This window comes from Periplaneta americana, chromosome 2 (assembly GCF_040183065.1).
Source record: "Periplaneta americana isolate PAMFEO1 chromosome 2, P.americana_PAMFEO1_priV1, whole genome shotgun sequence".
NCBI lineage: Eukaryota > Metazoa > Arthropoda > Insecta > Blattodea > Blattidae > Periplaneta > Periplaneta americana.
The window spans coordinates 1,223,143-1,248,763 of NC_091118.1; the positions used below are offsets into that span (position 1 = coordinate 1,223,143).

The 25,621-nt window shown below is 36.4% G+C and overlaps 1 protein-coding gene across 8 annotated transcripts; it reads right to left on the bottom strand.

Annotated features, from left to right (window-relative positions):
• Window positions 1-146: 146 nt before the first annotated feature.
• On the bottom strand, window positions 147-25,255 carry LOC138711734 (exopolyphosphatase PRUNE1-like). Of its 8 annotated transcripts, none has more exons than XR_011335439.1 (8): window positions 25,239-25,255; window positions 24,059-24,288; window positions 21,812-22,077; window positions 17,924-18,165; window positions 7,282-7,440; window positions 4,385-4,544; window positions 1,953-2,076; window positions 147-546 (listed from the first exon to the last, which is right to left on the bottom strand). XR_011335439.1 is itself a non-coding variant. In XM_069842917.1 (7 exons), the coding sequence occupies exons 1-6, from the start codon at window positions 24,740-24,742 to the stop codon at window positions 4,386-4,388; spliced, it is 1,092 nt and encodes a 363-aa protein (XP_069699018.1). In that variant the 5' UTR covers window positions 24,743-24,836; the 3' UTR covers window positions 147-546; window position 4,385. The 8 variants fall into 8 exon arrangements, 1 of the variants encoding a protein (XP_069699018.1); XR_011335438.1 differs by lacking the exon at window positions 25,239-25,255 and adding an exon at window positions 24,726-24,836; XR_011335437.1 differs by lacking the exon at window positions 25,239-25,255 and adding an exon at window positions 24,726-24,836 and having other exon boundaries at window positions 24,054-24,288.
• Between the last annotated feature and the right edge of the window lie 366 nt (window positions 25,256-25,621).

A 25,621-nucleotide genomic window follows, 5' to 3' on the forward strand; every position in this document is an offset into this window, starting at 1 on the left:
ACGAGTGGTATGTTTTCTTTCAATTCTCGGAAATTAAAAAAGCTCAACTACGTTTCGCTTTTTCAATCTTTTCCTCGAACATGAAAACTTCAACAATCCGCTCTTGTAACGCATAGTACTATTACAGGAGGAATGACAGATCTTAATGAAGCAAAATAACTAATTACATGTTTTAATTTGAACTGAAATTCACTGTACAACATTTGAGACACAAAATACAGAGGCAACTTTACAAATGTATTTCCTTATTAGAACAGGCCTAGAAATATTTAAGCTGTATTCACTGCAATAAACACACCACACTCATTTTCATTGTCAAGTCAAGTTTTTGAATCCTGAGTATAAAAATTCTTCTTCAGTTTTTATTTATAATGAGACTTGAACACGCCATGGGGTTCAGGTGTGGGGTCCCTGTTACACTGCACTGTCAGCCACAGTCCAAGGAAACGATGAGACGTAACAGACCAAGATGATGATGGTGATACAACTCACAGAAATCTGCTGAGCTACCAATGTCACTGTTTCTGCCTGGACACTGTCAGTCACCTGTAACAGAAGCAGCTGTTAATATCAGTTTGTGTACAACGTTAATTGGTGGAATACAATGCACTGTTGCAGTGACGTAGCCAGGGGAGGGGCAAGTCTTGGGAACATCATTTGGCAAATGTGCCTATAACTTACATTTAACATATTTAAAAAACAGTAACAACTTAATTGTTGTTTAAGGGGAAGGACCTACAGGAAATCTCTTTTCTCATATTATTTTAAGTATAGCCTCTATTCTCCTAACATAGTTTCATATCAATGTATGAAGCCTTTCAAATACAACATTTTCACTTTTGCCCTTTATGGTACAGTCACAGACATAAAAAATGCAGTATAAAGAAAATGATATATCTGCTCTGAAGAGTATCACAGAATCACAAATCTTGTCTTAAATGAAAGCTAAAAGACTGCTAATCAATTTTGTTCGATGATTTTTAGAAATTTTAATGTTCATTTTGCATTTTTATGAACAGAAAGAAAAACTGTAGTCTATTTTTAACTTATTCTTTAATTTGCAATTTGACAATTTCCTCTTACAGAATTACTCATGTATAATGTAAGAATATCTCCTGAAAATTTTACCGAATTATCTCTATTATAGTCTGAGATATCACATATTAAAATATGTTGAAAAATGTAAAATAAACAAACTCCGGACATTCAAAGGCACTGGAGTGCAGCGGCTATTTAAAAATGGAATAAAAGTAATTATTTTCTTCCTAATGACATTGAAATTTCGCTCAAATGAAGTCAATACTATGAAGTATTTTTAGGCTAAAAATAATAATAATACAAAAATGTTAATTTTGACACATATTAGGCCATTCCTGTAGGTCCTTCCCCTTCATATTGTGGATTTTAGACTCCCCAGAAGTTGCTAATAGAGCAAACTTCATTGTTCATCGCAGAGTGAATCAACAGACACCAACGATAAATAAGTTGCTTAATCTAGTTAATGTGCTTCATAATTTCTTTGAAAAACAAAACATTGGTCAAGTTAGAACAATATAAAGGCCATAACTGAAGGCCTCCCTGGAATAAGGGTGTAACCAACAACACTGCAATTCAAGTTTCATGATAAAGGAAAATAATTTTAGGGACATATTTCATTATGCCTTTATTTACTACCACAACTATTTGACTAAACAAGATAAAAGTTCATTTTGGTATTGAATGCAATAATTTATTATTATAAATAAATTCTTCAAAACTGCTTTTTCTCGTAAATCACTTAATTTAAGAATTTGATGTTACATCATTTTCCGGGGAGTTCTTCAATTGTGGAGCATAACAGTTCAGAAAATTCTGTGTTACGACAAATATACTTGTGAATACCGTATTTACTTCTGTATAAGTCCTGCCCTACATTTGTTGAAAAAAATAATAATAAAAGAAAGATACCATACTCCTGAACTAGGTGTTTCAAAGTTTCCATGCAGCACAAGTCAGTACAGTGGTTGTTCACACTCATCTTATCTGCATCACGTAATTACAGTTCGTGTCCAATATCGGGATACCTGCAAGCTTTACCTGTAAGCAAACATCATCTGTTGTAAGGCTTCAGAAAACAACTCAGATTCCTACAGCAGCTTCATATTATATGGAATTCAGACTTTATTGTTCTGAAATACGGTATTGCACAGTTTTATGGCATAATATACCGGTAATGTGGAAGTGAGGATGAAATTTACTTTAATCAAAAGGGAGAAATAGCCGCCATCTTGATTCATATATCAATCTTTTTGGCTCCCTCGGCAAGGCAGTGAACCACATTGCCGGCTCATTCTATTTACAATATCTCTTCTATAGGCTCCACGCATGGTTTTACGACAAAATTTGGAAAAAAATATGGGGCTTGCATATGAGTGAAGAGGGTAAATGAGGACCGTTTTTGCAAAAAACTTGCTAACTGAAAAAACTAAATTTTACAGCAGACACAAAAAACTGAATGGAGACAAATAGGTTATAGGTGCAACCATCACACTTTGCCACACTACAATGAAGAGAAATAATTCAATTTCACTGAGATAACTTTAACATCGTGTAGAGGCCTGTTTTATGTTAACGAATCCACCAAAATCTCAATTTCGCAAATTTTGCAGATAGCAAGTTTTGCGAAAACGGTTCTCAATTATACAGAGGAAAAATTACACAACTGAAAGTGAAATCATGCCTAAATATAAAACACGAAGTTATAACCGAACCTTGTTTATATAATTATGAACTCGTGTTTCTAAACGAGTACACAGACTGCAACTGAAATGACCCTGTGGACTGAAAGGGACGACACAGTACACGTAAATTAATAGAAAACCTATATTATATTTTGTGATTAAATACAGAAAATTAAGTTGGAAGTTTCAGTAGTCTGGCAACTCTTTCTTCTCGTAATACACATGTAACGAAGTCAGAACTGTCGCCTTAGCAAACTACCCTTGTGGCTACGAAAGTAATCTGGTGACATCATTCAGTAGCTTCAAATTATTTGTTTTAAAATTAAATTTACACAAAAACCGTCCACACTATTGAAATGCGCCAAGGGATAAATGATTCTTTATTGGATTTGTATCAATACGGACGAAAATCACGATCCTACTCAGAATAGTAACCGAATAAGAGAGTGTTATATATTTGGGAAAAAAAAAATTTTTCTGAGAAAACCATGGACTTTCCACCAATACAGTATTACATACAGCATGAAAATCTGCGGGGTTATTCACTTTCTCTCGGTATAAACATATAGTATACCAAACAGGAACAGATTAATTATTCTTTATTTATCATATCATGCAAAGTTTTTGTACATTTCCAGGTCATTCGGTTTCTTTTGTACAGACTGTAAAATTTGTCCTTTGTCAGAAGAGAGCCAATTGTTGATCCATAGGTTTGTAAAATGTGACTTTACTGAAGCAAAAGCACTGGATAGAGATATCACTTGAAGAGGTCCTGGTTGCAAATATGTTGCCTGTTTTGCAATATTATCGACTTTCTCGTTTCCAGGTATACCACAATGACTAGGTATCCATTGAAATGTTATTTCCTTTTGGCGTTCTTTTAGTTTACTTAGTTGTTTCTGAATTGGAATAATTCTATGTGCGTATAGGTTTGGTACATATTTAATTACATTATATATAGCCCCCTTGAGTCAGTAAGTATGCAAATAGATTTTTCAGGAATTTGAGTAACACACTGAAGAGCAGCATCAATAGCTAGCAATTCAGTGTCAAGACTGGAGGAGGATGAACATGGTATGAAATAACTTTCCTGATATTTTGGAATATAGTACCCTGCTCCTGACTACAGTGGACTTTATGTTGTCGGCAAACAGCTGGATACATTAAGAAGATTGATTGATCATATCATGCAAAGGGTAGAGTGAATAATTTCAAGGAAAAATTGTTCCGGGGCCGGGTATCGATCCCGGGACCCTTCGCTTCTGAGGGATAGCTCAGTCGGAAGAGCGTTCGTGCACTAAGCGAAGGGTTCCGGGATCGATACCCGGCCCCAGAACAATTTTTCCTTGAAGTTATTCAAACCTGCTTTACAGGCAGCTACTACCTGAAAGCCAGATTTGTATAAAGGGTGGAGTGTTACAGTAAGCAGATACCACACGTTGCTTGCCCTGTTTTTGTATTTCAGGTGGTCTTCCTCCATTTCTCTGATTCTTTTATATGTCACAAATTTGATGTGATCGGTTTTACTTTCCTCCTGTACAGAGTATGAATTACACATACCGTAACTGATTCCATGCATGAAGGACATCGTGATCAACCCTACAGGTGTTTTCTGTTCAGAAATTGCCCCATCTTTCCTAATGACATGCGACTGGCGAACTCACATCATTGCTTGCTGACTACGCACTCCCGGACTACAGGCAGGACTTGTTTACGAGATGCCTTCACATTCAACTGTTTGAACAGCTGAAGGCCAGGAATCAGGTTGCTGACGTCTTCTAGCTGCAGGACGGGATCTGTACTGCTTTTCAGACATTCGACAAGCTGCAACAAAAACGTTAGCAAAACACTCACAGACTTATTTACTTGCTGAACGACTATACAAAAAGCACAGTGGGGGTGACTGAAGAGTTCTCATCATCAGGTTGACGCCCACATGAGCACACTCTTTTTCAAAGCACGCGGCCTGTAGCACACATGCTGTGCAGTGGTGCATGTCGTCATTGCAACTCTTCTTCTAGTCCGAATGCCCCACACTCACGAGGAGCGTACAGTGGATGATCACTGTCACTTCATATTCAGTGTAATGAGAACTGGGGGATTTTCATCACGTGCCTGATTAGTGAGGTGAGTTCTTGTCCCCAAGCTAAGCATAGAACTCCAAAGCCCAACATTGGCAATGGTCTGATAAAATGTCTAATTGCTCCACAATTCTAGAATGGTTATACTGACGTAGCAATAGCTTTACTTTAGGAACTGAATACAGCATTAACATAAATAAGCACATGTGAACATGCAAACCACTTTGGTAACTAGCAGCAATGCAGACAGCTTCACTGAACACCAAACAAAAAGTAGTAAAACTTTCAGATTCAAAAGAAGCCACTGTCAATTACAAATCGTAATGAAATAAGTAACGAGGTTAATTAACGCAACAAGCAAAGCAGCAGTAGTAAAAAGGATACCTGCACAAACAAGCAAATCAACTGGTTAAATGAGGAGTCAATATAAAACAGAAATTGGAAGTCCACAAACAAATACATAATATCAAAAATCATTTTTAAAATAAACACAGAAAATACAAGAAGAAGAAGTAAGTTTTTAAGTTACTGCAGTAAAATTTTGCATGCAACTGTCTTTCATACATGAACAAGATGAACTACAATTACTGCTGTAACATTTGTAGTTTATTTAATTTATTTTTACCTAAAAAGCATTAAAAATTTAACATCTCATAAGAAATTAAAAGAAAAATGCTTCTCTGAGCATGCCAGGAGTACAAACTACATCACTGTAAATGCAGCATGCGATTTATATTGATGGAAATATTTCCATAGTGTGTTGGTTTCTATTCTTTGTGACAGCATTAATATGAATTATGAATAAAAAAGGGAGACAGACAACAATCTTGTTCATCTCCTTCATTTACAGTCAGAATGAATACATCAATATTTTAGATATAAGTTGACTATTGCTGTTATCACCTGCTAAGATGCATTATCATTTCATACATACATACATACATATTGTCGGACCATCGGATCTGTGCCCCTTCAGCGCTGTCGCCGGTTTTGGAAAAGTTAACGCCTGTACTCACTCCATTCCACCCGCTTTCCTCCCACCACGTTAAACAGCAGGCCACGAACCTTGCCGAATAGGGCTGTTGCCAAACTTCCGTCAAACGTTGTCATAAATAACTGGTCCTCCATGCTACAATATTATTTCTTTCAATCAAACTACATCTTGTATTTCTACATTTTTTAAACCTAAATCCCGTGTCTCGAATCACTTTCCGTAGTTTTTCTGTCCAACCTTCGAAATTATTGCTTCTCTCGCAAGCTTCAGTAATTTCTTCAATGTTGAAACTTCTTTCTGAACAGTATAAAATTCTTGTATCTTTCTTCTTAAAATACATCGGTTCATATCATCTACAATAATTAAAAGTTCCCTTGGTCTGTTCTTCCCTGGTGATTCTAGCTTTTCATCTCCTGCACAGACTCCCTCTCTCCTGATTTTCTTTATTAGGAGTTCTGACCAGACTATATAAATTACATAAAATGTTGTATTATCAGTATTAGTTAAGTAAGTAATTTTAATACGTAATCAATTGAAATAAAATAAGCCTCACCTGTGATAGCAGCTGCTCTTTTGGTTGCCTGAATTATAGGAAACAAATATTGACCTGTTTGTTTCTCTTCATCGCAAAATGCTATTACGTACTTGCTTAATAATATTTCTTTTGCCACTCCGTGCCACAGTGTTCATGTTGAGTTAACAACACTGGACTGCAAGTGCAAATATTGTAAACTGTCCCGCAAGAAGGCCAAAATTGTGAGTAGTGGGGGACAGAAAGGGAGAGAGATAGGAATGCAGGGAGATAGGAATGCAGGGAGATAGAAATGCAGGGAGAGAAATGAATTACTGAGGCTGAGAAGGAATTAGGGTTCAGTTCGCATATCTTACGGGGGCACAGATCCGATGGTTCAACTATACATACATACATACATACATACAGTAGTATCTCGGTTATACACAATCCATTATTTATATGTAGTTCTCGTTTGTACGTAATTATGTACAACTCCTGGCAATATATCATTTAATTGCATACAAATTAAATTCTGAATTGTGCATACATAATTCGCCTTTTCTCACAATCCTCAAGGTCAGCTGCAGACCGCCGGCTCTTTACATCAGATCGGAGGACTCGTACTAATAAGAAGCAAACTGACATAGCCAAGGAAGCCGTAGGCATACTTCCCAATAAGAGATATTTTGGACACCGAAAATTAAAGATAGCTAAAGCTATTGAAAAAATATAAGAATACAGCAATGTAGTGGAGTACTGCCTACAGATATTACCAGTGTAATCAATAAAATATTTTAAATAGGTGGGAGTAAAAGCACATCAGGGGCAAATATAACTTGGTGACTTAACGTACAAGTTCACAATGGTGCGACATAGTGCAAAAACCCTGCAGTTTCACACCACGAAATAACTAAGTTAATACATATTTTATATTTAACATCTTCTTCAGACAAACAAGGACCATAAAATTACCTTGTGAGCTGCCTCTGGTGCTGCAACATGGAACACAGCGATGTCTCTCTGTATCACACCGCCCTCTATGTGAAGACCCATCACTACTACGATGTTCGTTTGCATTTCTGCACAAAACTCCTTCAAGGCTTCCATGACGTTGGGGCGTGTCAAGAACTCCTGCAATATCACAATTCACAGGCTTCACGATGCCGTATGTTGCAAAATTTACACAAAAACAAGTGCAATAAATAGGCAAATTCATGAATCAATAAACGGATAACTAAACTTACAAAGTATTGCATAGTATACGAAAATAATGTGTAATTATTTGTTATTCAATGATGCTGTATGCAATGCGACATTATCTAGCTTTGGTAGTGAGGTAAGATTAGCATCACACAGTTAAGAAAACATCGGAGTGAACCCAACCTGCTGATCAGCCTACCAGCCAGGAAGCACAATCAATATTATGAAGTAACATAAACAATTAAATGTGTATTATGTACTGAATGTAGTTTCTAGACACACACCTTCATCTCAAACAGCAGAAATAACTAAAATGCTCTCTCAATTAATATCACTCAATAAAAGAATTGTATTCCAATGGATACCATCCCATTGTGGAATCCTGGGAAACGAGAATGCGGATGCTTTAGCAAAGAAGGGCAGCACTGCTACTTACAGACCTGTTACTAAATCTACGTATTACTCTGTGAAGAGATTTATTAAATCTACATACTTAGACTTCAACAAACAAAATTTGATAACACAATCCCAAGGGAAAAAATGGAACTCTCTGCATCAAAATCCACAGTTAATTCCCGATTTACCACGCAAATCGTCTGCAGCTGCATTTAGATTAGCAACAGGCCATGATTGTTTGGCCAAACACCTGCATAGAATTGGAATATATCAGTCCCCTAACTGCCCATTGTGCAACTCAAACCAAGAAATGGATTCGGAACACCTCAAAATCTGTGCTTCAGTGGCTGGCCATGATAATATCTTTGAAAAATATTGGAGTGCAAGAGGTCAAATGACTTTATTGTCAAACGCCTGGCATTAGAAAATAACATGTACTGAATGGACACACATCTCTACGCTCACACCTGCAATAACAATGGATTCTTTGTATGAAAACAACATACCAAAAAATAAATTCACAAGTGGCAAAATAAATAACAGAAATGATCAAGTAGTAATAAAGATAAACAAATACACATCAAAACACGTTAAAAATAAAGCGTGCCAAGTTAGCAATCTTTTCAGAAGCAACTTCTGGGAAAATGAAACAATTTCTACATATTAATTTAAATTGCAACAAGCAGGTGAACATTTCTGACTCTGCTTGTAACGTTCTTGAGTTGTGAGCTGCAATTACATGGAAGAGTGAAGATATCAGTCAAATATTTTAATACCTTTTCTATCATGAAATAAAAACAAAGAAAGCTTTACATTTGTACAGTTTTTAACTAATTGTGCACTTCTGTTACTGGTCATACAAATAAACCACTTCTCTCAGAATACAGCATTCATGGAAAATGTGTCATTTCTTCCAAACAAACCTTTCTCTAATCCCCACCCTTTCCCAAGATTCTTTGCGTTCATTCTATTCTTTTTATTTGATTTGCTAAGACATTCAAATGACTGACAGTTCTTTTTTTTTTTTTTTTTTTTTTTACGTAAAAGTAAGTTAATGTTTATAAGCGATTCTTTCCATAGTGATAATGAAAAGTCATGTGCCACCAACTCTTGCTTCCTACAGGCTCAAAAGCAGATTGGTACACAAGCTATGAAATACAAACGAAATTGCTTTGCAGTGAATTTTCAAGAATTTCTTTAAATAAGATTTTCCCAGTTTTGCTGCAAAGAGATTTATTCCATTGAAAGATATGCTTTTACAGAAGACCCTGGTGCAGAAATAAAATATATGTACAAAGTAAACTGTCACTTGAAATAATGTTTTCCAGTCAAGATGGTGAAAAAATGTAAAAGTAAAAACATGTGGATAACTCAGGGAATTAAAATATCATGTGCTAGAAAAAGGAATCTATATTTAATGAGTAGGAATAGTGATGATCCTCATGTTCTTAATTACTACAAGAATTACTGTAAAACTTTGACAAAAGTTATAAAAGATGCAAAGAAAATGTATCTGAATGAAAAAATACAATATTCAGATAATAAGATTAAAACTATTTGGGATATTATTAAAAATGAAACTAATCGATATTCAAAGAGTGAAAATATTACTTGCATTAAAATCAATGATAGTAAAATAGATAACCCAATATCAATTGCAAATCATTTTAACGACTTCTATATAAATATTATTCAGAACTTAAACATTCAAGATTGTGCAGATGATGCTGCACTTGGTTACCTAACTGATGCACTGAGTTTTTAGGTCTCAAATTTATTCCCACTACCGCAGCAGAAATCATGCATGTGATAAAACAACTAAAAACAAAATATTCCTCTGGATATGATGAAATTCCAAATAAAGTTCTGAAAGCTTGTTCTGAAATATTATCCCATCCGTTAAGCTATCTATGCAATTTGTCAATGCAATGTGGTATTTTTCCAGAAAGACTCAAATATTCAATAGTAAAACCAATATACAAAAAGGGAGATAAATGTACTATTGCTAATTACAGACCCATATCATTATTAACAACATTTTCAAAAGTGTTTGAGAAAGTTATGTATAATAGATTATATCATTACCTGGAGTCCAACAATATATTAGTTTTAGAACAGTTTGGATTTAGAAAACAAAAATCGACAGAGAATGCTGCTTTTAGTTTGGTGGATGAAATACTAAATTCATTAAATTCGAAACTACATGTAGGTGGGATTTTTTGTGACTTGGCTAAAGCATTTGATTGTGTAGACCATAGTATATTAGTAACAAAATTGAAGTTTTATGGTATTAAAGATGAGATGTTGGGTTGGTTTACATCGTACTTATCAAATAGAAAACAAAAAGTAGAAATAAATGTACCAAATAGTCATAAAGTTACTTATTCAGAATTTAGAAATATTAAACATGGTGTTCCGCAGGGGTCAATTTTAGGTCCATTGTTGTTTCTAGTTTATATTAATGATTTAGCCTTGACCATAAACAATTCATCCCATGTAATTTTATTTGCAGATGATACAAGTGTAATTATTTCAAGCAAACAATACGATCATTTTATAAACACTTCTAATACAGTGCTGAATCTAATGAATGAATGGTTCCATGCAAATAAACTAGCACTTAATGTTGATAAAACCAGTGCAGTCAAATTTAGTACACACAATAGTGCTCAGGTTTCCTACAGTATTCGATTAAATGGAACTCATCTCAAAGAATCTATAAGCACAAAGTTTCTTGGATTAGAATTGGATAATCACTTGAACTGGAAAACGCATATAGAATGTATTACTCGTAAATTGAGCTCTGCCTGTTATGCATTAAGATCCTTATCTACTATTGGTGATATAAACTTACTTAAAATGTCATACTTTGCATATTTTCACTCTGTAATGAAATATGGATTAATATTCTGGGGTAACTCGTCTGAAGCTAAACACGTTTTTGTTTTACAAAAGAAAGCTATAAGAATAATGACCAGTGTGCATAAAAGGACCTCATGTAAAAATATTTTCCGAAACTTAGAAATCTTGACTTTACCTTGTGAATACATTCTTTCCCTAATGATGCTGTATATTAAGAACCAAGATAAATTCAGTACTAATCAAGACATTCATCATTTTAATACAAGACATAAATCAGATCTTCATCTATCCTCTGTTAGTCTAAGCTGTTTTAAAAAAGGAGTTCGCTATTCATGTATAACAGTCTTCAATGCACTGCCTAATTATCTTAAAGATTTGAAGAACAACGAGAAAAGGTTCAGAAAAGAATTAACCAAATTTCTACATACTCATACCTTCTACACAATTGATGAATTGTTTATGCTTGTGAATTGAATTATTCTACTTAAATGACACGTACAATTTTATATAGCTCAACTAAAATATGTTTTTATATTGACTTAATCTGTTTACTATGTATTGTATTTTTTGTTTAGCATAACTGATGAATTGTATGTACTGTAAATTGAATAGTATACTGTATAGGTCAACTGATGAATTGTTTAAGCTTATAAATTGAATTAATCTACTTCATAGCTTAACGAAAATAAGTTTGTAAATTGAACTAATTTGATTGTATATGTTTGTATAGTTTGGCTGATGAATTGTATATGTTCTTAAAATGATTACTAGTCTGTGTAGCTCTACTGATGAATTGTATATAGACCTACTGTAAATTGAATGGTAATATGTATAGCTCAACTGATGAATTGTTTATGATTATAAATTGAATTAATCTACTTGATATTAATGGCACAAATTTGTATAGCTTAATGAAAGTATGCTACTTTGTATTGTATATATTTGTATAGTTTTGGCCGATGAATTGTATATGCTTTAAATTGAATAGTAATCTATATAGCTCTACTGATAAATTGTTTGTGTTTGTAATTTGAAGTAGTTTGCATGATATGTATTATCAATTTCTGTATATCACAACTGGTTGAATTGTTTTTGCCTTAAATTTAATTAAATTGTTTTGTATTATAATATAGCTCAACTTATGAATGATCGTTTGCGTTTGTAAATTTAATAATCTGATTGGCTATGTATTGTATACTTTTAGTAGAGCCATCGATGTAGCTCAGTCGGCAGACTCGCTGGGCTGCTGATCCGGAGCTGCGTTCGGGCTTGGGTTGGATCCCCCTTTGGACTTTGGTTTCTTCGGAGGTTTTCCCCAGCCATGGGACTGAAGCCGGATGGTCTATGGCGAGTCCTTGGCATCAACCCCTTTGATTTGATTACCTGGTTGGGTTTTTCCGAGGTTTCCCCCACCGAAAAGGCAAATGCCGGGTAATATTTTGGCGAATCCTCGGACCTCATTTCATCTCACTACATCTCGCCAAAATGTAAAAAAAATTGTACAACATTGTAAAAATTGTAGAAAATTACTAAATTGTAAAACTATAAAAATTTGTAAAAATTGTAATTGTAATATTGTAAAATGTTGACATGTTCCACATCTTAAAGCTTCATTGCTCATGTAAGATCTATGGAATAAAATAAATGAATGAATGAATGAATAAGAAAATCGCCCATGCATAACAGGGTTGTTTACTCAACTGTCCGAAGATGGTCTGGACCTCACAGCAAACACCGAAGAGGCACCACTAGGCCAGAAGATAATGGGGTAGGGTGGCCAGTACCTTCCCCCTCCATGCATACTGGTTACTTATCATACTTCAGATGTATACAAACAATTGTTCTTCCTCTGACACATGTCAAGGTCAAAGTAGGTTATTTTACGACGCTGTATCAACATGTAAGGTTATTTAGCGTCTGAATGAGATGAAGGTGATAATACCGGTGAAATGAATCCGGGGTCCAGCACCAAAAGTTACTCAGCATTTGCTCAAATTGAAAAATGGAACTCTCTGCATCAAAATCCACAGTTAATTCCCGATTTACCACGAAAATCGTCTGTAGCTGCATTTAGATTGGCAACAGGCCATGATTGTTTGGCCAAACACCTGCATAGAATTGGAATATATCAGTCCCCTAACTGCCCATTGTGCAACTCAAACCAAGAAATGGATTCGGAACACCTCAAAATCTGTGCTTCAGTGGCTGGTCATGACAATATCTTTGAAAAATATTGGAGTGCAAGAGGTCAAATGACTTTATTGTCAAACGCCTGGCATTAGAAAACAACAACAACATTTGCTCAAATTGGACTGAGGAAAAATCCCGGAAAAAACCTCAACCAGGTAACTTGCCCTGACCGAGATTCGAACCCAGGTCACCTGGTTTCGTGGCCAGAAGCGCTGTTACTCCACAGGTGTGGACCTGACACATGTCTAACAGGGTTAAGAATGAAAATGGTAATTTGTGTTGGATAAACAGAAGCTGCAGAAACCTTGCTTCTGTGTCTAATACAGAAGAGAAACCAAATTATGAACAACGGGCTGCTGAAGACCCAGAATTGTTGGATGTTGAAGTAAAATATCACAGAGCACAGGGAGAAGAAAGGATTCAGTGGCGGTTCCTCGGGGGAGGGAAGGGAGGAACGTCCTCCTCAAATTTTTCTTCTTTTGAAAGTAAATACCAAATAAAATATGTGCCTTGAAATTCAAAGAAGATTTGATAACTTTTAAGTTTACAGCTATAAGAAAACTTCGGTTGATCGAGTTTTAAACTACGCATGCTCATGTGCTGCTAGAAAACTGTGAGAAAGATGCGAGATTGTTTGTGTGGAGGAAAGGCTCTTCATTCCTCCTCTACTGCAGTTAACACACATAGACAACAGCGCACTAGCGGCCAGTGAAAGAAGCAGAGTTTTAAAGCAAGTAAATGAACGGAGAGGGAGGAGATCCTCCTCTGAATCAGTCATGGGCGGGAAATAGAAACTGACTGGTCGTGCAGCAAGCTCGCTACCGCTGCCATCTAACGATGCTGCATTCAACCAGACTATAACACATCTAGGAGGAGACACAACAAAAACAGTTTTAACGCAACGCTATGAAAGACACCATGTAAACTTTTATTTTTTTAATTATAAATAAAAAATATCATTGATTGCACTTTATATAGGCTACTATTCATGGTTTGAAACTTTCATGGATAATTGAAAGTTAAAGTCGGGTTTATATAAAACAAAGAGGAAGTAGTTCTACCTTAGTATCGCAGATCTTTTTGGCCCCTGAAATTCACTTCCATTCATTGTCTACTAGACAGGGCAACAGCCAAGTTATAAGTTTTGTACAATATATTTGAAATTGAAAGTAAGTAGGTACTCCAAACTAGATTATTTTTAACATAAAAAATTGGCCACTGGCAGCTTTGAACAATAATGATAGTATGACTTTACAAGAATTGACATTCTTCAAAAGCATGTGATACGGAACTTGTAAAATGTACATGTGGCAACACAGACCACGTGGGTGGGTGCAGTGTTCTCGCTTTCCTCAGATTATTTCCCATTCCCATTTCCATTTTCATAAAACGGTTCTGGTTACGTGTTAGTAGCTGGTCTCTTCCAACACGTGTGATGCTGTAGTGTGCTCAAAAATGCTACGAGGTTGTGAATTTCCTTGTAATTGTTAATTTGTGCAATTATTCAACAATGAATGGAAGTGAAAACATTATATATTTTGGACAATTTAGGAAACTCAGTTTACAAGAACAGATTATTGCTATACAGAAGGGAAGGCCAACCCCAACACTACCTGGTATTACATGTATGCATGTAGGCTAATTTGTAGCATGTTTCATTCAAGAAGGTGTAATTTCGTGCTGTTACCTTCTTTCCTCCTCTTAAGAAATACGCAGGAGCCGCCACTGAAAGGATTGTTTGAGAACTGTTAAAACATGGTCGAAGGGAACTATACCGACAATTACATGAACTGATATTAGGCATTTGGCAGAGAGAAACCTTACAAGAAAACTTGGGGAGAAGCCATCATAGTGTTAATATTCAAGAAAGAGTTTAAACATTTTTTACACAAACTGTGTCAAGAAAATTGAAGTCATATATCGTAGAGAGCACTGGAGACTATGAAGTTAAATTAATGGAGGAGAAATCTACAAATACCAAATATTCATACTCAAATAATGTCAAATCACTGAGAATTCAATAAGGAAGTGTGTCTTATGTTTGTAGACTTTTCAAAAGTATATTATGATAGCATAACAAGAGCACATGCATCACAAGTGAGTGGACTTCCTGAGAAACTGACTAATGTCACAAGATTGTCCATTGCAGAGACAAAACGTAAGAAGTAGTCAGAAAGTTTTCCAGTTAGTACAGCAAGCAGGTGACAGTCACCACTACTTTTTAGTTTCGTTTTGGAAAAAGTATTGCACATCTCCCCTTTTGGCCTAAAAATGGGACAAATGAAATTCCATGTATCAGCATATCAGATAATGATTTATTTATTTTGATATAATTAAGGCTATCAGGCCTTCTCTTCGACACGAACACAAAAATCAAACTATAAACATAGAATACAGGCACACGAATTACACCTGCTACAGTAACACACACTAATGAGCGAAACTAAATTTAAGAGGCTGAGATCTTTATTGGGAAAACAAAGGATGAAATTACAGTTGTCACAGATTTTTAAACATGACGCGTATAAAGTAGGTTTCTTTCTATATAAATGTTGAGAGAAGCAGTACAAAATGGACCAAAATCGAAAAAAAATTGAGCCATTTTAAACCTCGACTTATCCCAGCTAAACTTAATTGGGTTTGGCTCCGAACATTCTTGCTGTGTTCAGAACTGTATGCCGGATGAGAACGGGAGTGCTGCACAATATGCTTATGCCAGCAATGCTTATTACGAAAATGGCGATAGCTTCGTAACTGCACAGTCATCTTTTTTTAGTAGGTTATTTTACGACGTTTTATCAAAATCTCAGGCTATTTAGCGTCTGAATGAGGTGAAGGTGATAACGCTGGTGAAATGAGTCCGGGGTCCAGCACCGAAAGTTAACCAGCATTCGCTCATATTGAGTTGAGGGAAAACTCTGGAAAAACCTCAATCAGGTAACTTGCCCCAACCGGGAATCGAACCTGGTTTAATGGCCAGACGCGTTAACCGTTACTCCACAGGTGTGGACAAAGCCATCTTTGATTAACAATCCGTGCTGTTGAATAAATGGATCTGTGTCTGGTAGCTCAGTTGGTATATTTAACCAAAGGTCTCGGGTTCAACAATTTTTCCTCAAAATTATTCAAAACAACTTTACAGGGAGTTATACCTGAAAACTTGATTTCCAATCCGTGCTGTTGTTAGAATTGGCAACATTGGCCTCAGTCAGTCTCTCAGCTGGAGTTTAAAGTCAAGTGCAGGAGAATAATCGAAGATCGTAATTAGACTTTAATTTCAAGTAACATTAACTTTTTGAAGGTGTTTTTAACAGCTGTTTTTCTTTTTACTGTTATGAGAAAAATGTAACGGTAAGAATTACTATAATCAGGTTCTCAGCCAGGCGAGTTGGGGATTTGCTTCCAAGCTGGCTCTGCCATCTTCTTCAGGAAATGAAGTTAGTGTCGTGGGACCATGTCTAGCCATGTCTACTGACTACATGGTCCTATGACACTTCATTTCCTGAAGAAGATGGCAGAGTTAGCCGTCGAAAGCTTGGAAGCAGATCTCCAACTCACCTGGCTGAGAACCCGAGAAGATTTATTCTACATCAAATGCTGGGAAAGCCTCAAGTCATACTATAATCGTTTTTCATATTTATTTAACTTACTTAACCTAAAAATGCAGAAAATAGGAAATATTAGAGAATGCTGGGTTTGCAGTGAGAGACCTGTCCTTAGATAGAACACTGCAAATGAATGAAATGAACCCAAACAAAATGTTCACATTTCATTTTAAACATATTTGTATTGTTAAAATTTAAGGATTTCATAGATGCCTAAACAATGTTGTGTTCCAGAATGCAAGTCTAAGTGCGATCAGGCAAGCGTGTAACAACATTTTCATTCCCCAAAGATGAAATAGAAGAGAAGCATGGATTGGTGCAGTACATCGAAAAGATTCCACTTCTATCTTTTCCACAGCTGTGTGCCTCAACCACTTTGACGATAAAGATGAGACTCTTTATGACAATTATTATAGACACTTATGAAATTACTTCTCAGGTATCCTGAACAATGCGATGCCCCGTAACTCAGTACAAGAAAACATAACATAACCCAAATTCTGGAAGAGAAGGCATAGAAATGAGGAAAGAGAAGCACAGGTATTGAAAATAGACGTAATAAGTGATTAATAAATGATTTTAATAGCTTTGCTGACAAATTTAAATATGTGAGAATGGCTCTTTACATGAAATGATGATTATGTATGGCTATACAAATTAAACTGTGATGTCACTGATAATGGCAAAAGCGTAGTATGTAGCAATGTGATTTATATGTGTGTGTATCTAATATCTACCCACTTCACTTGAGTAACAACCTAAATTTAAAATATATTAAAAAAAAAAACAGTGAGATTCCTGTAAATGATTTGAAGCATGTGCAGAATTCACTTTGAAATCTAAGAGTATGTTGGTAGAAGAACAGTGTGTGAAAGGGTAGCAATGTATATATTAAAATAATTGGCATATTGTTTAGCTTTTCCTTAAACTGAAATATCTCGAGACCTAATCGAGCTATGTTAACGTACATGGGATGTTCACATTATGTTGAGCCCCAGTTTACTTGATTCGGTCAATTTGTGTCAAAGTTATAGTGGAAAATGTATTGGTTCACATGTGTAATTCAAATGTAGACTTTCTATGAAGAAGACGTTAAATGTTAAAAGAAACAGAAAATTATACTTAATCATGGGGTTACTTATGTAGAACATAATTCATATAAGATGGAAGTATTGCTGCCATTTTGTTATTCAGTCATTAACAGTTCCCAGAATGAAGACAGACTGCAGTATCTGCACCGTTACATGAATACTGAGGCCCAAGACTGATTACTGTCTTCTGGACTATAAAACAGAGGGGCTTCACTGCCAAGTAAATGTTGCCAAGGTAACAAAGAATGGAATCACTTCTCATACGCTCACCCTGACCAGGATGGGCAGGCCGGGCACTGGGATGCCGGACGCCACCTTCATGTCCTTGAGCAGCAACTGGCCCGGAGACAGGGTGCTCACATCTGCTCGGGCCGCCAGCAGCTCCGAGAACAATTCTTCCCGTTTCTGGGAGCCAGCGGCCTTAGCCTCCAGCTGTGCCACCACCTGGAGGTCCAGCTCTGTGGTGCGTTCCGCTGCTGCAGAGAAACATGCCGTGTCCAGCACAATGGGGCCTGCAACAACAACACTCATTATACACCACATGCGGGATCTTTCAGAAGTAACACATAATTTTATTGAAATTAAAATTGAATGACAGAATTTTAGGCTGAAAGCTCAGACGTAACAAACCCTGTACTTCGAAAGAAACATTTTTATAGCAACAAAATATTTTTACGACTACTGTTGTGCAAGATATGACGTCATCGAGAAAATTTTGAAGTGATACCATATTTTTTATATCATCAAGACGGCCAGTTCAAAAGGGAAACAACTTAAAATTTAAATTTTCAGAAACTTGCATTTTAAAGCTTTATGTTGCCCTTTGAGAGAGGAACAGAGATTAAGGGTGTTTAAGAATAAGGTTCTTAGGAAAATATTTGGGGCTAAGAGGGATGAAGTTACAGGAGAATGGAGAAAGATACACAACACAGAGCTGCACGCATTGTATTCTTCACCTGACATAATTAGGAACATTAAATCCAGACGTTTGAGATGGGCAGGGCATGTAGCACGTATGGGCGAATCCAGAAATGCATATAGAGTGTTAGTTGGGAGGCCGGAGGGAAAAAGACCTTTGGAGAGGCCGAGACGTAGGTGGGAAGATAATATTAAAATGTATTTGAGGGAGGTGGGATATGATGGTAGAGACTGGATTAATCTTGCTCAGGATAGGGACCAATGGCGGGCTTATGTGAGGGCGGCAATGAACCTCCGGGTTCCTTAAAAGCCAGTTAGTAAGTATGTTGCTGTAAAAATCACAGGATCATTGAAATGACTCCAAATTCTGTTAATGATGTTTTATATAAACTGTAAGTTTCGAATTAGAGTAGTTAACAGCAACATGAAACTCTAAAATTAAGGCTTCTCAAAACTTAAAATGGTGAGTTGTTTTTGTTTTGAACTGGGCCGTCGATTTCTGAAAGAGCATTTTTTTTTTATTATTATTATTTTTTTTTTGGTACAGAGGAAGTATGGCTGTGGTTACTATGGTGGCAACTTTATTGTTGATACATTTTGCTAGTCCCTGTGTTATGAATCCGGTTTTATTTATGAAATCACCATAAAACAAGATGTTCTTAACAGGAAATGAGAGAATTGAGATTCTGATGATGATACATGATAGGCTTTGGTGATAGAAGACAAACACAATAAGAGGTATACACACTTTTCATCCAAATCGGTTACCTATTTCTCAGTCAGCTGTGAGTAGAATAGAAGCGAAATTCAGAGAACATGGAAATTTCAAAGACATAAAAAGATTATTTCCTGGTAAGAACATCCTGTGTTATTCTGATTTCGTCAATAAAACTGTTTTCAGAACACAGGGACTAACAAAATGTTTCAAGAATAAAATTGTTTCCATATTCTGTATAAAACAAAATGAAGTATTACATAATAATTTGCTGTTTCAGATGATATAAAAAAAAAGAAAAAAAAACTATAGGGTGTCATTTACAAATGTTCTCGATGACGTCATAACTCGGACAATAGTCGCAAAAATATTCCTTTGTAAATTTATTTTATTGGGTTATTTTACGACGCTGTATCAACATCTCTGGTTATTTAGCGTCTGAATGAGATGAAAGTGATAATGCCAGTGAAATGAGTCCGGGGTCCAGCATCGAAAGTTACCCAGCATTTGCTCGTATTGAGTTGAGGGAAAACCCAGGAAAAAACCTCAACCAGGTAACTTGCCCCTACCAGGATTCGAACCCGGGCCACCTGGTTTCACGGCCAGACGCTCTGACTGTTACTCCACAGGTGTGGACTCCTTTGTAAAGAAGGTTTGATGCATCTGAGCTTTTTGTTGAAAACTCCCTACTCAATTTTAATTGCAATTGTGGATTAGTTTTGGAACACCTTGTATATAAACTAAATAAGTAAGTCATCCATTATTTAACTGTTGGGCACAGCTACCACTGGCAGGTCAACTGCAACAGCTGAACTATTAATTCTAATCATGCAACTTGATTATAACTCAATTTATTGTAGACATAATAAGCAATATACATTTGAACAAGCACTCAATTGCAAGGATAAGTACATACATGTGTAGAAATTCGTGAGCAAAATACAATAAATAGGCACTTACATAAATAAGTAAACGAATATAAAATATATATTGTAAAATATAAACATATTCGCAAACGGATAAATACAAATGAAAAAAATATGTAAATACATAAACAATTATTAAAGTATAAATACAGTGAAACCTGTTCAAATTAGAACCTGAATAATCCGGAATCCTGTCTATTTCGGAACAATTTATTGGACCCGGTGAAATTCATATGTATTATGTGTAATTTTTCCTGAATAAAACGGAAATTGTCCAACGCGGAAACGGAAACTGTCTGCTACTGTTCAAAATGGAAATAATATTTTGGAGACACTACTTTAATGTAAACTATATTTTGAAACAGTATGTGCTTTCAAGGAATGTACGAAATACTAGTAGGTTACTAAAATAAAAACAAGTTTTCTTTGTAAAATTTTTGAGGGTGCGAGTGTGTGTTGGCCTGATGGTCATAAATTTTATTACCCTATTGACTAGGCAGACCAGTCCCTTCAAAGATGTTCAATGCTTCACTCCTGTATCCTGTCGTAGCTGGGTAGAACGCAAGTGTATATGATTTCGTGATAAAAAAAAAGTTGCGTAAAAATGTTGCACTATCATTAATTGATGTACTAAAAGTTATCAAGGAAAATGAGAAATGAAGAGTATGGAAAATAATGTTGAAATTTACGAATGGAAAACTTGACACTTTCAAAAATAAAGGCCGTATCATGAGTGAGTGGCTTGCGGTCAATAATGGTGACATAAAAAGATAGAGAAAACAACTGGTTACATAGAAATAAATGAACTGTTGTGGGAGTGGATTGTTCTTGCCCTTTCAAAGATCGTGCAAATTTCTGGACCTATTCTGCAAAGAAAACCCTTGAACTGCCAAAGAAATTAGATAATCCAGTTCAAGGCTTGTAGGCTCCTAGTCCAATTAAATAATGTGCTGTGATATACACTACAGTATTATAGCATAGTGTTAGATATTAAATTTAGTGTAAGTAATAAACTTTACAGTGTTTAATGAGTGAGTTACGATACAATTTATACACGAAATGAGATTTTCATCAAGATCATTCACCATTTAAATAAGTGACAGGAAGCTGATTTAATGTCAGTAGTGTTAAACGGAATATTTTGTAATTCCTACAATTTGCGGCATGTCATTTTGTTTTTCATTTATGCAAATGATAAAATATTCCAGTTTAACTTCACACCTGAATAACACGGAAACCTGTCCACAACGGAAAAAAAAATTAGGACCATGTCACTTCCGTCTTGAACAGGTTTCACTGTACATATATTTGACAATTAATAAGTGGATAAAATAAAAAAAAATAATAAAGGCAAGATCTATAATAGCAATATATGTGAAACCCTCTTAGAGACTCACAGGACCTTCAGGCTTCCATTTCATAAGACAAAGATGGATATGATACAGCAAGGTGCAGTCATGAATTCAAAGTAATAATGGTGATGTCACTGACATACAAAGGGTGGTAGAGTTCCCTTGCCGTCTGGACCTCAGCACATCATGCTGAGTGGATGCATATTACTTCCTTGAGCTGGCTTTGAACCAAGGCTATTTCACTCACCATAGAGCAGCGCAGCTACCTGGACATCCAGCAGATGTGGGCGGCGTGTCAACACTTGGTTCGCAACCAGAGTGGCGCACGACCCCACCGTGGTCAGGATCACATTCTGCTCTGTCCAGCGCCATGCCGGATCCTGCGGGTGGTGGTCAACGACCTCAACAACGGCTCCACGCAGGCCCTGGGTCTCTGAGGACAACACGTGGTGATCCACCAGCGTCAGCTCAAGCTGGCCGGACTCCAGCAGACTCCTCAGCTCTATCGTGTCACTGCAATCAGAAATGAACCACATTAACATCTTCACATTCACGGTTCACAGGAAATAACAGATTATTTCAAACCATCTGAATCTATCCACAAAGAGTTAATAAAAGAACTTTTAATAAAATTTCTCATCAGAAATAAATGTGTGGATTTAAATACCTGACAGTCTATTTTGTTCCTGAATGTAAAAAGAATACAATGTATTTACCAAACGCATGTGGTCTGCATACAATAAATGAACACCATGCACATTTTATTACATATTAAAATAAACACAAAACCAATTTTTTGCTTAAATTAATACTATACTAGTTTTTCATTGTGTGTATCATTCCAAGCTGTTTCTGAACAGCGGACATTTATTAACAGCGAACAGTTTTACGCTCTGCATAGATGTCCTTTGTACCATTAGCGTCAACCATAAACAACTTGTCCCAAATAATCTCATTTGTAGATGATACAAGTGTGATTATCTGAAGGAAACGATCTGATCATTTTATAAACACACAGTGCAGTGCAAATCAAGCTTGCAGGTGTAACTCCCTATAGAGTTGATTTGAATAATTTCGAGGGAAAAATTGTTCCAGGGTCGGGTTAAACGTACCAGTTGGTAGAGTGTTGGTACGTTTCAATAGCCGGCCCCAGAACAATGTTTTCCTTCGAAATTATTCACATAGTACAGAGTTACAACTAATGATTGGACAGTTCAGTTAGAGCAAATAAACCAGCGTTTAATACTTATGAGGAACCAGGGTAATCAAATTCAGTACATATAGTAGTACTTAGTTATCCTAGAAAATTAGATTACATCTCAAGGGATTTATAAGCACACACTTTCTCCTCCGTTGGTCTCAGCTGTTTTTCTTAAAAGAAAAAGGAGTTCACTACTTTTGTATTACGGTCACTGTCTAATAACCTTAAGAGAAATGCGATGAAAGAGTAATGGAACGGAGAAAAATTCTCTCCGGAGCCGGGATTTGAACCCGGGTTTTCAGCTCTACGTGCTGATGCTTTACCCACTAAGCTACACCGGATACCACTCCGGCATTGGAGAGAATTTTTCTCCCTTCCATTACTCTTTCATCGTATGATTACGCAAAATATCTGCATGGAAATATCATATGTACTTCGGTACATTAAATAATATATATATGATATGCGTAAATCACTTGTGATTTAAGACGGCGCTTATTCCGCCGGATCCCGGCCAACTAGTCACTCATAACGAGTGCACCTCAGCACATGTGTGGACTTCAGTCCTTCGTTCATAGACATCTATGACGTAGTGCAGAGGGCGGCCACTAGAGGGTGGTATCCAGTGTAGCTTAGTGGATAAAGCATCAGCACGTAGAGCTGAAAATCCGGGTTCAAATCCCGGCGCCGGAGAGAATTTTTCTCCGTTCCATTACTCTTTCATCGTATGATTACGCAAAATATCTGCATGGAAATATCATATGTACTTCGGTACATTAAATAATATATATATGATATGCGTAAATCACTTGTGATTTAAGATGGCGCTTATTCCGCCGGATCCCAGCCAAATAGTCACTCATAACGAGTGCACCTCAGCACATGTGTGGACTTCAGTCCTTCGTTCATAGACATCTATGACATAGTGCAGAGGGCGGCCACTAGAGGGAACCCACCGACGCTGGGGTGGTATCCGGTGTAGCTTAGTGGATAAAGCATCAGCACGTAGAGATGAAAACCCGGGTTCAAATCCCGGCGCCGGAGAGAATTTTTCTCCGTTCCATTACTCTTTCATCGTATGATGACGCAGAATATCTGCATGGAAATATCATATGTACTTCGGTACATTAAATAATATATATTAAGAGAAATAGTTGAAAACAGAATTACTAAAATTTCTCCATACTCATATCTTGTACCCAATTATGAATTGTTTATGCTAGGAATTTCTTTAGCTCACATGTGGCAGACATCAGAAAGCTACACAATGGCGAGCCTCCACACATACTCAACCGGAAGACAAGAAGATCTAACGGTATGCCGTTCTTCCTGAGGAAATACGTGACTTCTGTCCTCAGAGGCAATTCCCTCTGCAGAATGTTCAGCAGCGGAATAACAGCCGTGCTGGGTTCGGCTTCGCTGTGGAGCAGGTATGCGTACACCAAGGCCGAGATGCACGAGTCCAGGTCGCACGACTCGTTGCCCATGACGACCCTGACTGCAGCATACCTGTGCAAGGCAGTCTGCAACAGAAAGAGGAAAATTAGCTAATTTCAGGAGGAGGCCAAGTAAAAGAGAAACTTATTATCCGGAGCAGTGAACTAACGAGTGGACAGACGCATGATAAGAATTTGGTGAAACGAGCGTTGAGGGACTTCGGCCGACTTCTGACTCCTGCTGCATTCAAGTAATTATAAAATACGATCATTTGGTCCAGGGAGCATCCGTTTTTGGTGCAAAGATAATTCGTTTGGCGTGTTTCTTAATTGAAATTAACCCAAGTGGGTCGGTGTCTAATTCCAAAATCGGCGGAAGTCCCTCAACGCTCGTTTAGCCTTGTATCGGTCTTTACACATAACCAAACAAATTTGTCGTACAAGAAAGACAATTGAATTTCGCAAATAGTTATTCACAGTTCTGCACCCTAATTATATCACTTACCACTACTTGGGATACATACTCCAAATATTCATCCATATTCTATTATTGGAAACGTGAGAAATCTATTAACAGATACAACACAGATCAGGACAGAAACCCTTCCGTCGCGATATTGTTGTTTCCTCTTTATCAGCGTTGCCAACCTGAACACGAGCGAGTCGGCTACAAACATCCCGAAATTCAGCTACAAAGACTGAAATTAAGCTACGCTCAAAACTTGAAGAATTTGCGTATATGTTGTTCAATCTGCTGCGTTTAACGATGATTTCATTGAGCGTTATATTAATTTAATAAAAATAATTCGAAAGAGCTACGAATACAATTATTATTATTATTATTATTATTATTATTATTAATGGAGTTATTAATGTTAATATTCATAGTGATCATTATTATTTTTTACAAACCGAAAAATCAATACATAGGCCTAATCATCAACACACTTCTATAGGTTTGGTAAAGCGTTGCTAACCCACTCTACAAAGCATGCAGCAATATAAAAAAGGGAAAGTACCGGAATTTATTAACTCACCTAATGAAATCTAGTTGATTCTTCTGATAACACCTGCTAACACATACAAAAAAAAGTCACAGTGTCCACGTGTTTAGATATTTGTAGGTACATATTTACAGTTACAATTTTGTAACACTAACACACATTGAAGAAGCCATCAACCTCTTTTTCTTCCTGTTGTTCGTCACTTGGTCCTGCCTTAGGATATAACACTGACTTGTCATTGATCTTAGCATGCGATGATAACAGGAGACCAATCAGTGTGTTCGTAGCAAGCTTATTACGTGAATTATAATTCCTCTTGGATGATTGACACTCACTGTCAGAACTCAAAATGAAATCACAACACACTACAGTAAACTGCACAAAAAAGTTACATTTACTAAGTATGTGTTAGCTTA

Excerpts from the sequence above, each read along its gene's own strand:
- LOC138711734 (XM_069842917.1), bottom strand. The coding sequence starts at position 24,742 with ATGGATGAATATTTGGAGTATGTATCCCAAGTAGTG. Across the intron at positions 24,289-24,706 it reads AGTATGTATCCCAAGTAGTG|ACTGCCTTGCACAGGTATGC; the intron begins GTAAGTGATATA and ends TTTCTGTTGCAG. Across the intron at positions 4,545-7,281 it reads CACCAGAGGCAGCTCACAAG|CTTGTCGAATGTCTGAAAAG; the intron begins GTAATTTTATGG and ends TTTTTGTTGCAG.